The sequence below is a fragment of a genome, unplaced genomic scaffold (assembly GCF_019419815.1).
Source record: "Pyrus x bretschneideri cultivar Hongxiangsu unplaced genomic scaffold, Pyrus_bretschneideri_v1 Contig2, whole genome shotgun sequence".
In the NCBI taxonomy this organism is placed as follows: domain Eukaryota; kingdom Viridiplantae; phylum Streptophyta; class Magnoliopsida; order Rosales; family Rosaceae; genus Pyrus; species Pyrus x bretschneideri.
The window spans coordinates 10,615,971-10,632,836 of record NW_025999501.1 but is presented as its reverse complement, the minus strand read 5'-3'; the positions used below and the strand labels follow the sequence as shown (position 1 = coordinate 10,632,836).

General features: G+C 36.2%; 1 protein-coding gene across 1 annotated transcript; it reads left to right on the top strand.

The window, feature by feature from the left end:
- The first annotated feature begins 5,611 nt into the window (after positions 1-5,611).
- LOC125476938 (short-chain dehydrogenase reductase 2a-like) lies at positions 5,612-7,695 on the top strand. Its single transcript, XM_048583629.1, has 2 exons — positions 5,612-6,369; positions 6,591-7,695. Exons 1-2 carry the CDS (start codon positions 6,071-6,073, stop codon positions 7,429-7,431), a joined length of 1,140 nt encoding a protein of 379 aa, XP_048439586.1. The 5' UTR covers positions 5,612-6,070; the 3' UTR covers positions 7,432-7,695.
- Positions 7,696-16,866: the final 9,171 nt, after the last annotated feature.

Here is a 16,866-nt window from a genome sequence, read left to right as displayed (position 1 = left end):
CATTAGGGTAAACACTCTTCTTATTCATTTACGGGAAAATAACATGACAACCACAAGTTTACTTGTTAACTATTTGACTTGCACAATAAGTGTCCGTCTATAGCCATTATATTTGGACAAAAGAGCAACGCTTGAATTCCATAACTATAAGTCCACAACCTTCTTTGAGTAAATAAAAAGGCCTGTACAAAGTTTAGCCCAAGGTTATGGGGGGCTTTTACCCAAACTTTTCGAGCAAATCACTGGTCCAATCCATTTTTACCAGGGTTGATAGGTCCCATTTGTTTCTCTTTGTACTGATAAATGACCTACTTAACTCAGTGGTCACCCTCTCACAACCATTTTGAAGAGTTGCAGGAATATATGATTGCGCATTGTGAGCTAAAACATAATTTCAAGGAATTGAACAATGTTGCATATCAGCTAACCAAATGGAGCTATAATTTAAACCTTGGTCTGTATAATTTTGAGCTTCCCCCAATAGCTTATGCAACATTTAACAAATGATCTTGTAGGAGCCCTCTAAGGGCCACTCTATTTATATTAATGATATGGTTTAGATTTTTTTTTTCTTTTTCTTTTTGAGTACATCGATAATTTAAACTAAGGGGATGGGGAGTTCGGCAAAGCCACACAATAAGCAGCCTAATTTGGCATCGAACTCATCATCCATGAGATTCCAACCTAAGACCTCTCACATCCAAGTGAAGAAGAATACCACCAAACTGTAGGGCATGAGAGAGTTTCAGAGAAGCTTGAGTAGAATTTTAAAGAAGTGAAGTTTAGATTAAGCACAATAAGCTAAAATTCACTAGTTGCAAAATTCATCAATCGCTTGGTTACCACGTTGTTTATTTCAAAACTCTATGGGTGGTCAAATAAATAATTCTTTTGTTTAAAAAGTTACTAAGTCATTCATGGTAATTTTATATATGGGTATAAGAGTTTTTTTTCTTTTCAATAAAATTGATGGGTGACCATCTATGAAATTTGGGTACGAAGAACCACTTTTAAGATGTTTTTGTTGCATTGAACTATTTCGGACTGGATTAACTTCAAAGGCAAAGTTAAATTGATTTAAGAAGCGTTTGATGCTGGATTAAATAATATAATCATAAAGTTTATTATGTTTCTTAGACCGACAAATATTTTATAATTAATATATCTTTTTCTTCTTTTTTTGTTTTTTCTAGAATCCTCTTCCTCTCTATCTGAACCTCTCGGTCCTCTCCCTCTTTTCCTTGGCCCACTCTTTCCCCCTCTCCTTTTTTAAAATTTTTTTTTTTCCCATTTCATCTTAAATTACTCTGGTTTTCTTCTTCTTAGAAGTTTGAAACTTTGAATTTGTTTTGTTTTCCTCAAAGGAAATGGCCTGGCGCAGAAGCTGGAGCTGCGGGGTAGCAAATGGAGTTGAAATTGCAGCATAAAACTTGAGTTGGATCAGATCCAGAGCAGATCCAGCTTCCATTTTTTGTTCTCAGATCCTAAGTTCTTCAGGGGAATTTCATTATCTATGTTTTCTGGGTACTGTTTCCAATCCAATTGACAAAAATGGAGGAACCCATTTCCGCATATTAGGTGTTCCTCCGTGAAGCAAAGAGGGCAAATTTGGGTTGTGGGTTCGTCGGGTCTCATAAGAGGGAGAGAAGTCAATTTGAAGCAAAGAGAGGGTTGAGTTCGCGGGAAGAAGGAGATCGGCGTGAAGGCACGATTTGGTGACTGGTTCGTAGGACGATAGTGTTGGAGACGGGATTAGCAATCCCCTAGTTTTCGGGGGGTTCTCACTAAAGACCCCTAGTGAAGGATTTAATCGACACAGAGCGACTTAGTCTCATTAAATTCAATCATTGCCCGTACCAAATCCGGACTAGTAATCTTAACTAAGTCGGTCCAGTCTAACGAAGCTTAATGAGGGATAAAAACATGCCTTAGGGGAATTAAGTAGACTCAGCCCTGTTGATCTGATTTGGGCCTGAAATCTACAAAATCCAGTAACCAGATAAAAACATAAGCCTTAGCAGAGGTTTTGGCTCTTCCTTCATGCTGCATGCACATGAAATCATCGTAATATACAAAAAGGAACATTAATATAATGTTATTCTTAATATACAAATCATCATGTCCAAAGTAAACAAACAAAAAAACTTTGTGTATATTTGTTTTATGGTTGGTCAATTTAATTATTATTTTATGGTTGGTCAATTTAATTATTAAAAAGTCGTATTAAAAAATAATAATATTCGGATGGAGTCATTGGTCCTCTTGCTCTTTTTGCCTTCTGGCTTATGGGAACATATTCAAGCATGAACGGTGGTCCATTAGTTGCAAAAGTATATCATAGGAGCAATTACTCGTAAAGTATTTCTCCAAGTACCCACTAATCATGAACATTATACATAATGCATACTATTTCAAGATTTGATGCATTAATTATAAAAAGAAAAAGCATTAAATGATCACCGATGTTGGTCCTGTATATAAAAAACACAGAGTTAGGGCCGGTCCTAAGAGAATGCAAATAATAGATCACCGACTTTGGTCTTGTATATAAAAATGCAACGTTAGGGCCGGCCTGACCTTGAAGAGAACGCAAATAAGAAACTACTAACTTTAGTTTTGTATATAAAAATACATTGTCTGGACCAACTCAACTTTAAAAAGAACCTTAGTAAGAGAGGCTGCTCATATTTGGTGAAGAGTTGACAATAAAGAAGACAATGACCCATAGCATCTTATCTTGCTCTATATATTTGTTAAAAAAGTCTATATATTTGCTAAAAAAGTAACCATAAATAAATGACGACCCACAACATAATCATAATTAGGAATTAATTCATTTGCGAAATAGGGTTCGTTTAATTTCTTGCTTTGGCTGCAAAACACAACTCCTGGGAGTTTTCACTATAATATGTATCGGGAAATACATAATTAAAGAGGCCAAAGCTTTGATCTCGATATTGCATGTAGAATATAGAAGAAACTAAATTTCATACACTCATTGCATGAAACACGTGAAACTGGTGGTTTATATTTATAATTGTTGTTTCAACTTTTTATGGATCTTGAAGAGTAAACACAGACAAGAACACATAATTCACATTGGTTGGGTAAATGTGCCTCTCATCTCTTTGAGAGATTTCACTAAAAATCAAGAAAATCTCTTGTTTCAAATTTTAGATCTTATTCTCTTTCGCATCCCGCTCACACCACTCAAAGTACGTGTTTCCCTTGTAAGTCTCGTTTGTTTCTAAAATCCTGAAGTCCTAAAATTTCATATTGCAAATTGCCGCTTTATCATACTTGTATGTAACAGTATTGACGATCGCTACACTAAATAATCAATGATCGTCTCTTAAAAGTCAAGTCAAACACGAGAATGCAAGCCAATTTTTTAAAATATTTATGGTAGTATTCACATATAATGTAGTAACTTCGAAATGTTTGCTTTCATTTCATGTAACTACCTAACTGGTGCACGAAAGTGTTTTTCATTCTTTTAATTTCGACTATCAATGTCCCTAACCACATAAATTAATGACTTTTTTACTTCAAATCGTCAAAAAAATCTCATGCACCTCAATATGGTAGCATATATAGAAGCCATCAGTCAGACTTGTAATTGGACCCGGAGCAATATAATTAAGTTCACGTAAACAATGATATACAATGTACGTACAAGGACATATTAAAGGTTAGTTTATCCAAATTAATTGAATACAAATTGAATCGATGATTATATTTTTTTTCTGGTCAGAATTGTTGACTTCTTTAGCTGCCGTCTTCGGCCATAAACTTGAGGCCCAATCACTTGTTACAATATGTCATCGGGACCACCACTTCTCAAATTAATATAGCAATCGGGGGTATTTGATTAAAAACCCAAGTTTCTAATGGAAGCAAGGTAAGCACTTTGACGTAAAAAATGTCAAAGTAGAAGACGGATTTGCAGGACACGCGTGCAATGTCATGGTGATATTCATTGTCAATGAAGTAAAAATAAGTTTAAATTTCTGTTCACCGTCTTGTTTTAAAAATCCAAAATATTATGTGTCAGTATACTCATATCATGTAAGTTTGTTCTTTTTAATAAGCAACAAAACCGAAATACGAGCTTATTGGTTCTCTTCTTTTGTTGCAACTTGCAACATTTGGTAGCTACATTACTGCATGGCATTATAATTTCAAATATTTAAAGGACTAAAAGTTCAAAACCCTAGAATACAGTCTGTATGGCATGGTTTTGTCTCTTCCCTCTTGGTATAAAAAAGCAGGGAAGATATCCTCTCCGGATCTCTCCCACAAATTCTAGGGATTAAGAGATCCGGACCCTTCAAATTTGATTCAACAACTACAAACATGAGGCTCTTCTAAAAATTATAATAATTGTTGCATTTGGATCAAATTTCAATGGTCCAAATTTCCGGATCTCTAGGATTTGGTGGGAGAGATCCGGAGGGGATCTCTTCCCTAAAAAACAGACCGAGTTCCAGAAAATAAACTTGCTTGACTCTGGTACTGATAGAATCTAAATCTTATTACCTTTCTTTTAGGAAATCTAAATCTTATTACTTAAGTCATGAAATCTTCTTTGGTTTAATTTAACTAAATTTTCTGTCCTTTTTGTACACAAAAACCATTAGTATTGCCTAAACTGGAATCAAAATCTTGTTACTTAAATCAGAAGATCTTATGCAGTTGTGTGTTTAACTTTAATTTATTAAACTTTAATCTTCATTTTCTCCTATTTAGTGGGCATCTAATCAATCCTAACTACTAGTTAATCATACGCCAGCGCAGGGAAACCCCACTGGTCCCTCGCGGTATCTCATCTGCCAGCTGAAACTATAAACAAATTCCCCAATTTTTCACCAGCTCTGGTTCATCTTCAATGCGAGTTCTCTTCTTTCAGCAAGCACATTCTTCCCTTAAAGTTCACAAGGCAGAAAATTGTAACATAATAATGTAATTGGGACCAAATTTGCATTCAGAATGGAGATTGACATTTTATTAAGAATACAGTGGATATGCAGGTGCACATTCACCTAACGAGTACTATTAGTTATTTGACATTGTTGACTAAATGTGTTAATTCACCTAACATTTCAAAATCTATTGACATTAGAACAAAAGATAGTCAAAGACTAACACTGGTTTGTTTTGCATCACAAAATTAACAAGGGAAATATATGACCCGCAAATTTTATTTTTTTTTAGCGTGCACCCTCCTGTTTATTATTGGTATTGTGAGATGTGTATACGAAGAAAAAATCACTTCCCATAAGAATATCTCTTGTATATCAAACTATACATATTTACCCTTATCTATATTGAGTCTAGAATATTGGGCATCCGAAATTTTATGGCATCTCTCACATCTTGTAATGTGAATTCATTTTTAAAAGTTTTTTTCTTATTGGCCTTTATATGCATTGAAATTAAACAAATATCTGAATTGAACGAAGATTCAAACCTGAAATTCTTTCAACATTAAGAAGAAAACCATCACTAGTGACCTAAAAAACTTGGCTATGTACATGAAAAGATACAAAAGATTACTTCATGAATATAGTATACGCATTGGGCCACTCATCAAGAAAAGTCCTTTATAATTGGCAGCTTAACTAGCTAGTAACTAGTAGTTGTAATATTTTATCTGCTGAGATTAATGCTTTCTTCGTTCACACAGATCTGCCGCCATGCTTAAATCCCAAATTAGGCCATCCACTCAAGGATTATTGACCACACTTTTGCTTTAAAATTGACAAAATCAGTCTCCAACCAAAAGGTTAAAAGGGAATTGGGCTAAATGAGTCATACTAAATTTGGCTCCGGGATAGGTAACATTTAACCTCAAGATATGCTAAGTTTGACCCTAAAAAGAAATAAAATAAGAAAAAAAAAAAACATATAGACCTGCATGGTTGACGATAAAAAATTAACATTAAAGTAATCTTTAAAATATTAAATTTTAAAGAGTTAAAATACAATCAAAGATTACGTCTAGCCTTCAGGAATGAAAATGACCTGAAGGGCAAGGCCAAGGAATAGAGGTACAAAAGATGAGGTACATATGTATCTAAGTTATCTTGAAATAACACAAGCAGCCCTCTGTGGAACCCACTCACCTAATGCATGTTTATGTCTGTATGTCTCAACTGCCTATAAAACCCTTTCTTTCTTCACTCAACACCACATTCATCCTTGTTATAACTTAAGCCCTCTCTCTCTCTCTCTCTCTCTCTCTCTCTCTCTCTCTGTTTATAGAGTTGGTTGCCAAAACATGCCTGCCCAAGTTATGCCAGAAAAAGCCCTTCATGGAATTCATGGATTGGGAAGGGACAACATTACTACTGCTCCTCTCCCCAAAAGGTACTTTCTCCTCAATTCATTTTTTGAGTTGTTACTAGTCACTAAAATGTATAACCCAAAATGCACATACTTTCAGAACCTTTTTCATCCAATATTTTACATGGAAAAACAATGCCAAATTGAAAAGAAAACAATTTATATTCGTTGTTATTAAATTACTTTTTATATAAATAAAGTAGAGAATAAGCGATATTAACTTCTACGTACTATCAATTTCTCAGGTTGGATGGAAAAGTTGCTATAGTGACAGGTGGTGCTAGAGGCATTGGAGAAGCAACAGTGAGGCTTTTTGCAAGGCATGGCGCCAAAGTAGTCATTGCTGACGTGGAGGATGCAGTTGGCACGGCCCTAGCAAATTCCCTGGGCCCTTCAGTTACCTTTGTTCACTGTGACGTTAGCTTGGAAGAAGACATGGAAAACCTAATTGAATCAACAATTTCCCGTTACGGGCAACTGGACATTATGTTCAACAATGCCGGGGTCCTCGGAAACCAGTCGAAACACAAGAGCATCATGAACTTTGATGTCGACGAATTTGACCGCGTAATGCGGGTGAATGTTAGAGGAGCTGCATTGGGGATGAAGCATGCTGCAAGAGTGATGGTTGCCAGAGAAATCGGAGGGTGCATAATTTCAACTGCAAGTGTAGCCGGAGTAGCGGGCGGCCTGGGGCCACATGCTTACACAGCTTCAAAGCATGCCATTGTAGGGCTCACAAAGAACACAGCTTGTGAATTGGGAAGGTACGGAATTAGGGTAAACTGCATTTCTCCGTTTGGGGTTGCCACGTCAATGCTGGTCAACGCTTGGAGGATGAGTGGCGATGGTGATGATGAAGATGAAGAGGAATGTACGGATTTGGGGATGCCTTGTGAGCAAGAAGTGGAGAAAATGGAAGAGTTTGTGAGAGGGCTTGCCAATTTAAAAGGTCAAACTTTGAGGGCAAAAGACATAGCTGAGGCTGCTCTTTATCTTGCTAGTGATGAATCCAAGTACATTAGTGGTCACAACTTGGTTGTGGATGGTGGAATTACCACTTCAAGAAATTGTGTTGGCTTGTAGCCTTTTTTCATTTTTGTTTTTTTCCATTTCATGGTGTGATTTTGTATATTCATAGACTAGGAAGTGTTGGAATATGATTAAGATAACATGATTTTCACAATAGGTGTAATCATATGTGAAGGTACACCATAATATTGATGTACTAATATACATATGATTGTAGTGAAATAAATAAATTAATTAATAAAGAAAATAATATAATAAATTAATTAATTAATTCTAAAATGATTTGAATAGTTGTATTTTAACGTGAAAAGTTATAACTTTCCCTGAAGAATACAACTCCTCCAGAAAGGTTATTTCCATCTCTATATGTTTGTCAAATCCATTTATGTCAGATTCATTCAATTCTATACTCACTCTCTGTTCATATCCTTCACACCATATTGTGATCGATAATTTAAGCGACATTCGTTTCCGATCCTGTGAACTACCCAATTTCTATCATTGGTATCAGAGCCATGTTTTTCATGAATCAAAACAATTTGCCTAGTTTTCATCCAAGGACGTCTCGAACTACATTTGAGACTTCCTCTTCGTCAAGTAATGAATCCAACAACGTTCTTACTAAGTTTCAACTTGAGAAGAGATTAGGAAAGAGAACGTTGGTGGACAAGGAAAATATTGAACTGATTTTGATCGAAAGTTCGAAATTAGCATTTGAGAATTTTCCTGCATAATCCAAAACTCACAAAAATACCTAATCATTCGAACATTATAGCCTGTTCGAAATCCCATCCTATAACTTGTTTGAACCCAGGCCTGAATTAACCCAACAATTCGAACTATTTTCCCACACCATTTCATTCGGCAGAGAACAAAACTCAATTTGCCATTGAACCATTTCAGCGTTCAAATTCACTAAGTTCACTCCCCGAATATAATTACCATTATCAAAATTTGAATGACTTACATCCAGGGGGTTTATTCAGTCCTATTAGAGCCTCAGAAAACCCATTACAGTCGGCATTACTGGTTGCAAAAACTGAAATGTAGAAGACATTGAAACTACAAGTGTTGATCGATTTCCTACATTTTGGTCACCAAGCCCAAGGGAAATACCTACAAACACTTAGCAGCGTGGTCGTGTTCTCCCACCGTGGTCATGTCTTCCAGCCGTGGTCTCGTGGTAATAAACCACACCGACAACACCGTTATCCTCCAAGAAGAATTGTCCCTGCTGTTAGAGATTATCTGCAGGGTTGCGGAACAAAGTTTTTCCAGGTACAGCAGAGAGAGGAACTTGTTTTTTCCCAAACGAAGTGCTTCAAAAATAAAGAAGAAGAAGAAGAAGGGTATTGCTTTGAAAAAAAAAAAAAAAAAAGGAGAACTTGCTTTTGGGGAGGCTTCACGTGGGAAACAAATTAAAGGGGGTGTATTCAATTGGGATTTTGAGGGATTTTAATTTTTTTTAATGAATTTAGGTGTATTCAATCAGGAATTTAAGTAATTATCTGAATTTCAATATGTATTCAATCAGGATTTTAAGATAGTTTATTAAAATCCTTAGAAACCTGAATGTATTCAATTAAGATTTTAAAGAAGTTTATAACATACCAGGTGTATTTAATTAGAATTTGATTTTAAAGAATTTGACAAAGTTGAGGAATTAGAGGGAATTGGAGAGATTTTGTAGTGTATTTTAAGCATCCACAAATCTCACCTCTACCCAAGAGATTATGAGGGAATCAAATCAAAATTTTATATAAAATCTCTACAAATCAATTAGACTCCAATAAAAAAGGAGAACTTGCTTTTGGGGAGGCTTCACGTGGGATAGCAAAGTGTTGGTGTCCATCACAAAGTCAAAGAAGGAACTCCTCCATTATCAAAGATTCCTTGGTTCAAAGAACTAAGGGATTTTCTTTTAGTTATGAGCACTGTGATAGTGCACGTGAAGAACCAGGAGATAATAATAAAGATTATTGTCTATCAGAAAGTCAAATTCGTAGGTCCGTTGAGGTTGGGTCATCTTCAAGTAGGCCCAATTCGAGAAGCCACCTGCAACCTTTTCCAACAACCTTGGCAGTTCCTTTCAATTCAAACTCATGTTTTATTAACCCCGTTTACCCTAATAATTTTACTCATGAGGTTGATTTGTGGAATACTTCGAATAACAGTCACAAAGACCAAAAATGGAAGCAAAGGTTTAATTTTAGGGATCCAAGAGTTAGAGTGCTCAATCATTTGGATCAATATAATACTCGTTATAGTTTTATATATCTTGATTTGGCACAAAGAGAAATTTCAACTACAAGAAATTTAAGGGGACCAAGGCCACTAAGAATTGAAAGAGAATCCACTAGACGAGAAAATGATGTTTTTGTGCACGAAAATAAAGAAAGAATTGATCACGTCTGGCCAAGTAGACAAGCAAGAAATCCACGAGCCTTCTATAAACGTGATTGTCTGAAAAAGTACTCGTCTTTCACTGATTGGACAAAGCCTCTGTGAGTGCGTGCGGTATCTGCTGCTAAAAGTAATTTATTTTGTTTTGTTTTTTAGTATTTAATTTATTAAGAACATTTAGTATTTGTGGCTTGTAATAATTAAAAGTACACTAGTAGTATTTGTATTTGTATTTGTGTTTAAGTTTGTATTAAGTATTGTGTTTGTTTTGTAATTTTCTGAGCTATGACAACTAAATCTTCCAAATCCGAAGTTTTTTTTAAAATAAAGAGGTTGAACAACATTAATTATCAAATATGGAGGAGAATGATCACTTATCTTTTAACCTATGACAAGACTTTGTACATTATCAAGGAAGAGAGACCCCTTGGGCCCTCTCGAGTTTATATAATAAATGGGTGGAAGATAATGAGTTGGCTAAGGCCATAATTCTCAATTACATGGAAGATAAATTAATACCTCTATATGAAGAATATGATTCGTCCAAAGAAATCATGGATGTACTTGAAAAGAAGTATGACCTTAAATCTCAAACGAACATTCAGTTATTGCTTGAGAAATACAATGGGACAAAAATGGAGGAAACTGATTCTATGGTCGATCATATTACTAAAACGGAAGTAATGACAAAAGACTTAGCCAATGTTGGTCATCCAGTTTCTGATAAAATGCAAGGTAGTGTTCTTCTTGGTAGCCTCCCAAATTCTTGGGAAAATCTAGTTACTTCCATGACTTATGGTCAAGTTGAATTAATGATGGATACATTGCCTGCAATGTTGGCTATTGAAGAAGTTCTAAAAAATTGTAGGAAAAAGGAAACTGGACTAGGTAGAGCCAACCTCTTTATAGCGGAAGATTCTCAGAAAAACAAGCAACACATGTGTTTGTACCATACTTGACCAATCCCGAAATTACTGAGCACCGATCAACAGTATACCGTCAAGGACCTACAAGACTTTTCCTCCAACCAGGAGGCCAATCACAACATGACACGTGTCGGTATCAGAGGTCAATCACAGTGTAACACATGTCGATATCAGAGGCCAATCACAACACGACACGTGTCAATGTCAGAACAAAGCTAGAAACTCTTTTCTATAAAAGGGGATCATTTTCCCATAATAATCCCTAATGTCATTTGTACTAAACTATTCACTAGAACTCATTAAAAGAGAGTTTGAACTTATATATTTGTGTAAACCCTTCACAACTAATGAGAACTCCTCTACTCCATGGACGTAGCCAATCTGGGTGAACCATGTACATCTTGTGTTGTTTGCTTCCCTGTCTCTATTCATTTACATACTTATCTATACTAATGACCAGAACAATCTAGCCAAGGTCACAAACTTGACACTTTCTGTTGTACCAAAGTCCTCGCCCATTTTGTGTGTTGGTCACCATAAATTGATTTTGCTTCACACTATCTTGATCAAGAGTGTGTGAAGCTTTTGAGAATTGTAGTTACACTCCATTGATGAAGCTTTGTTTAATGTTGAAACCTTGTTGTTGAAGCTTTGTAGGTGAAGCTTTTGTTGGGCACCATAAATTGATTTTGCTTTACACTATCTTGATCAAGAGTGTGTGAAGCTTTTGAGAATTGTAGTTGTTCTCCATTGATGAAGCTTTGTTTGATGTTGAAGCTTTGTTGTTGATGAAACAAACTGCTGGGTTTAGGGTGTAAGGTTTAGGGTTCCACATTATATTAAAAATTAAAATACTCCCATTTGTAAGTCGAAAGGGTAGGTTAGTTGGAATTCGGATTGTCAACGGATTCTTTTTGTGAGGAGCCCAGATTCGTGAATCATATATGTTAATCGTATATTGTGCAATTAGAAATTATTTTATATATTTTTATTTAAAATTAAATACAAATAGTACCTAACAAAAACTAAAGAGTTGGAGAAGGTCTCTATTCGGTTGACATTGATCTCTTTTTTGCAAGAAAACACTGAAGTCTTTGCCTGGTCATACGAAGATATGCTAGGCATCTGTCCCAATATCATCTGTCATCGCTTGAGTATTGATCCTAAGACCAAGCCGGTGAGATAGAAGCGAAGATCTTATGATGCTGAACGATACGAGGCAATGAAGGTAGAAGTTGAAAAACTCAAAAGCATAGGCTTCATCCGTGAAGTCAATTATCCAACGTGGGTAGCAAATGTAGTCCCTGTTAAGAAAAATCCGACCAAGGAAAGTCTATTGCTTTAAAAGATCTTGTGGAGAATGTGTGTCGACTACACCGACTTAAATAAAAGATGCCCGAAAAGATGAAGAAAAAATAAGGTACAGTAAGTCTCAGAAGTACGAAAATAAGGGAAAAATTCCTACAAGCAGTAACTCTCTGAACGTACTTCTTGAACGCAATTGGTGCCCCTATAATAGAAAGGGTAACAAGGCCGTTTGTTCAAAAATCGAAAAGGCACCACTCTTCGAATTTCGAGAAGTAGATTTCCCTGAGTAAGATTTATTAGCAATCCTCACATGCGACATCAGTTCCTTGGATACTAAGGATAACTTTGCCAAAGAACTCTGACAAAGTTAAGACGCGTAAATTTTGAAAGTCTAGCTACCCTACTATTACCCACAAGGGTAAAGGAACAACACCACTGGTTGATTATTGGAAAATCCTTATGTGTGTCAACCTCTGTGCTCCGTGGCAAATCAAACTTGCAAAAATGCCTAACCTTTCTTCACATCCGAGAAAACACTCCCAATAAGATTGCTTGCTCAAAAATCGAAGAGACACCGCTTTCCGAATCTCGAAGAACCAGATCCCCAACAAGATTGCATGCTCAGAAATCGAAGAGGCACCTCTCCCCGAACTTCGAGAGCCAGATTTCCTTGGATAAAATTTGTCCACAATCCTCACATGCAACATCAGCTTTCTGGATACCACAAACCACTTTTTCAAAATGCTCTGACAAAGTTAAAACATGTGAATCTTACAGCGACCACTACGTTGCTCCGACCAAGAAGGGTAAAGGAACAACATTACTACTTGCTGTTGGGACAATTCCTATATATGTCGACCTCTATCCTCCATAGTCAGGCAGACCTGCCAAAAAAAAAAATACTCAACCCTTCCTCACATCCAAAAGGGCACTCTCAATCTAGCCTTTCGAAATACTCCTTTTTCGTCTCCCTCAATAATACCCCTGCCAACTAGCCATAACAGAGCAAGAATATCTCATATCATCACGGTTGAAAGCAAGAGTATCCCATATCATGCTTTTTCATTGTCTTTTCCCTTGCCCTTACTCTTACCTGCAGGACAAGGAGAAAGAATGCAATCAGTCGGAACCTGAAATCAAACTTCCGATCTAGAACTGATTACCTAAAACCTTTGCCTGGTTGCTTGCCTAGCATTGCTCTCGAGTACTCATCCTCAACTGTTGTCAAGGTTACGAATTCCTTCGGCAAATACCTCAAAACAATTGGTACGATATTGGCTCTTTACACTGAAGCTGCCAAGCATGGATGAGTCGCTAAAAAGTAGTGCTTTGAAGGACCATTTAAATGCAAATGTTGCGCACCATTTCTGCTATACAAAAGATTAAAGTAGAAGGTTCAATGACGAGCTAGAACATATCACTACAGCACGATGCCCTTCCTGTGGAACCACACAATCCAGACGGAGGAGTCTAAGTCAAATCCAAGCTCGGCATCATTGCTCTAATTGAAGAGATCGAGAAGCCTCAACAGCCCTTTGCTAGCACTATCGTCGAAGAACAAAGCCTCGTCATACCACATCTACTACTTTGTCAAATAGCAAAAATATCCCATGTCATCAGGATTGAACATACTCCAGATTTAACGGACTTGTTTTAACCCTCAAATTCTGAGTTGGCTCGCTTATTTGGAGGAAACTAGAAAACCCTTCAGCCTAGTTCGCAAACCGAAAAGATCTTCTGAGACCTTCTTCAACACTTACCCTTCACCATTGGTACATGCCCTTACATAGCTACCATCACCACTAACTTCCTGGTGGTTGACTGCCCAATGACATATAATGTCATTTTTGGGCGCACAGGCATCAATGATCTCAAGGCCATGGTATCCACATATATGTTGTTGATGAAATTTCCAACCTCCCATGTCAACAGTTACATCAGAAGAGATCAACTTAGTGCACGATCATGTTACAACACTTCAGTCAAGCAACAACACTTGCATGTACCCAAAGAAACACTTTCTATACATGACCAAGTTATAAAGACTAGCTTGGACAAAGCCAACTTGGATATTCACGGTGGTAATAGTCAACCAGATGATCCTCGAGATGACTCTTTCACCCAGTAAGCACAACTTGCTGAAGAGTTGGAGAAGGTCTTTATCTCAAAAGATTATCCGGACCGCATAGTGAAGATTGGCACCACTTTGTCACCACCCATTTGGTTAACATTGATCTCTTTTTTGCAAGAGAACACTGAAGTCTTTGCCTGGTCATACGAAGACATGCCAAGCATCTCTCTCGATATCATCTATGATCGCTTGAGTATTGATCCCAAGACCAAGCCGGTGAGATAGAAGCAAAGATCTTATGATGCTGAACAATATGAGGCAATGAAGGCAGAAGTTGAAAAACTCAAAAACATAGGCTTCATACGTGAAGTTAATTATCCAACGTGGGTAGTAAATGTGGTCCTTGTACCAAAGTCCTCACCGATTTTGTGCATCAACAACATGCACAAGCCATATAGTAGTAACAAGAGCCCAAACTTCAAAAAGTTTGGACACCGTAAGTAGAACAAATTTAAAGGAAAGGAGAGTGCATGTTATAATTTTGGAAAGACTAGTCATTATAGGTATAAGTGCCCAAAACGATGCAAGAGTAACAAAAATCCTAAAGAACTGATTTTGACTATCTCTGAAGCACTCATTGCTGAAGATCAAGGACAATAGTGGATAGACTTAGGAGCAACTCATCATGTCAACAAGGACAAAAGCTGCTTCATCAATTTCAAGGAGAAAACACTAGGAGAACATCATCTCTATATGGGCAACAATACTTATGTCGATGTTTTGGATGAAGGAGATTGCAAGATCAACAATAGTAAAACTACTATTATGCTTACAAATGTTCTGTTTGCACCAAATATAAGGAGGAATCTTGTCTCTATCTCTGTCCTAAAAAAGAAAAGTTTCGAGACAAGGTTCATGAATAGGTGTTGTCACTATTGGGAAAAAAAGGTTATATTTATGTAAGGGGAATAAGAGTCGATGATATGTACTCAGTTTGTATTAATAAACATATTTGTTCTGAGTATGCATTTGTCTCTACTATTGAAAATTTGTCATATTTATGACATTTACGTTTAGGTCACATAATAAAAAATGGAATGTTGCCTCAAGTAAATGCACATTATTTTGATACATGTGAATCATGTATTAAAGTAAAAATGACTAGAAAATTATTTTCTCAACATTGGACTTCTACAAATTTACTTGAGATAGTGCATATAGATTTATGTGGACCAGTGAAAACTAAAACCCATAGAGGAATGAAATATTTTGTGACTTTCATCGATGATTATTCCTATTATAGACATGTCTACTTCTTGCAGCATAAAAATGAAGCCTTAGACAAATTTAAAGAGTTTAAGGTAGAAGTAGAGAACCAAATGGGAAGATCCATAAAGACCCTTAATAGTGATAGAAGTGGAGAATTTGAAGCCTTTGATGATATCTGCAAAGAGAATGGTATAAGGCATAATTATACTATGCCTTATACATTGCAACAAAATAGAATCGCAGAAAGAAGAAATCGAACTCTGATGGCTATGATGCAATCTATGATGTCTTATGCTGACTTACCTCTACATTTTTGGGGTGAATCTTTGTCTACTGCAACATATATATATATATATATATATATATATATTTAACAAAGTTCATACAAAGGCGAAGCCACTGACTCTATATGAATTATGGTATGGGCGAAAATCCGATTGATCAAACTTAAAAGTTTGGGGTTGTAAAACACATGTCCTCATTCCAAAGCCATTAAGAGATAAATTACAAGCAAACACTTTGGAATGTAAATTCATAGGCTATCCTGATAATGGTAACGGATATAGGTTTTATCATCCTGAGAAAGGATTGATCGAATGTAGAGATGCTACTTTTATTGAAACTACGGATTTGGTTAATCCAATACACGAATTGGAATTTTTGGGAGAAGAAAATTCTCCTAGTGATGATCAAGATTTCCATCTTGATTTAGACTTGTCTCATGATCATGACATTAACAATGAACAAATGGGAGACATAAACATGGGAGATCATAACAATGTCGATAATGACACATACATGGATGATGATCGTGATATTATCATGGAAGATATAAATAATAGGAGAAATGATCAAATCAGTGGGAGTAAAAGAAAAAAGAACCATCTAGAAGATTGAAAGATCACTTTGTTTTCAATCTTGAGGAGGTAGATCATTTAGTGGGAGATCTAGACCCAAGAAATTATAAAGAAACAATGGATAGTTTTGAGTCTGAACAATGACAACAAACAATGAATGAAGAACTAGATTCCATAAAGAAAATTGAAGTTTGAGAATTGGTTGATTTACTTGATGGAAGAAAGCCCATCAGTTGTAAGTGGGTACTTCTTAAGAAGTACAAATAAGATGGTACCCTGGATAAGTTTAAGGCTCGACTTGTAGCTAAGGGTTATACTTAGAAACCCAGTATAGATTTTGTGGACATTTACTCTCCAGTTGCAAAGTTTACATCCATTCGTATTTTTATGCCAATTGTTGCTAGAATGGATTTAGAACTTCATCAGTTAGATGTCAAAACAACATTCTTAAATGGAGATTTGAAGGAAGACATCTATATGATTCAACCCAAATGATATCATGTCAAAGGACATGAAAATAAAGTTTATAAATTAAGAAAGTTGTTGTATGGTCTTAAACAATCAAGACAATGATACCAATGATAGAAATTGGGTAGTTCACGGGATCGAAAACGGATGTCACTTAGACTATTGATCACAATATGGTGTGAGGGAT

What these genes read in the sequence shown, in the direction of transcription:
- LOC125476938 (XM_048583629.1), top strand. Translation starts at nt 6,071, where the DNA reads ATGTATCTAAGTTATCTTGAAATAACACAAGCAGCCCTCTGTGGAACC. An exon ending in ACTGCTCCTCTCCCCAAAAG is followed by an intron (nt 6,370 to 6,590) that starts GTACTTTCTCCT and finishes TCAATTTCTCAG; the next exon opens with GTTGGATGGAAAAGTTGCTA.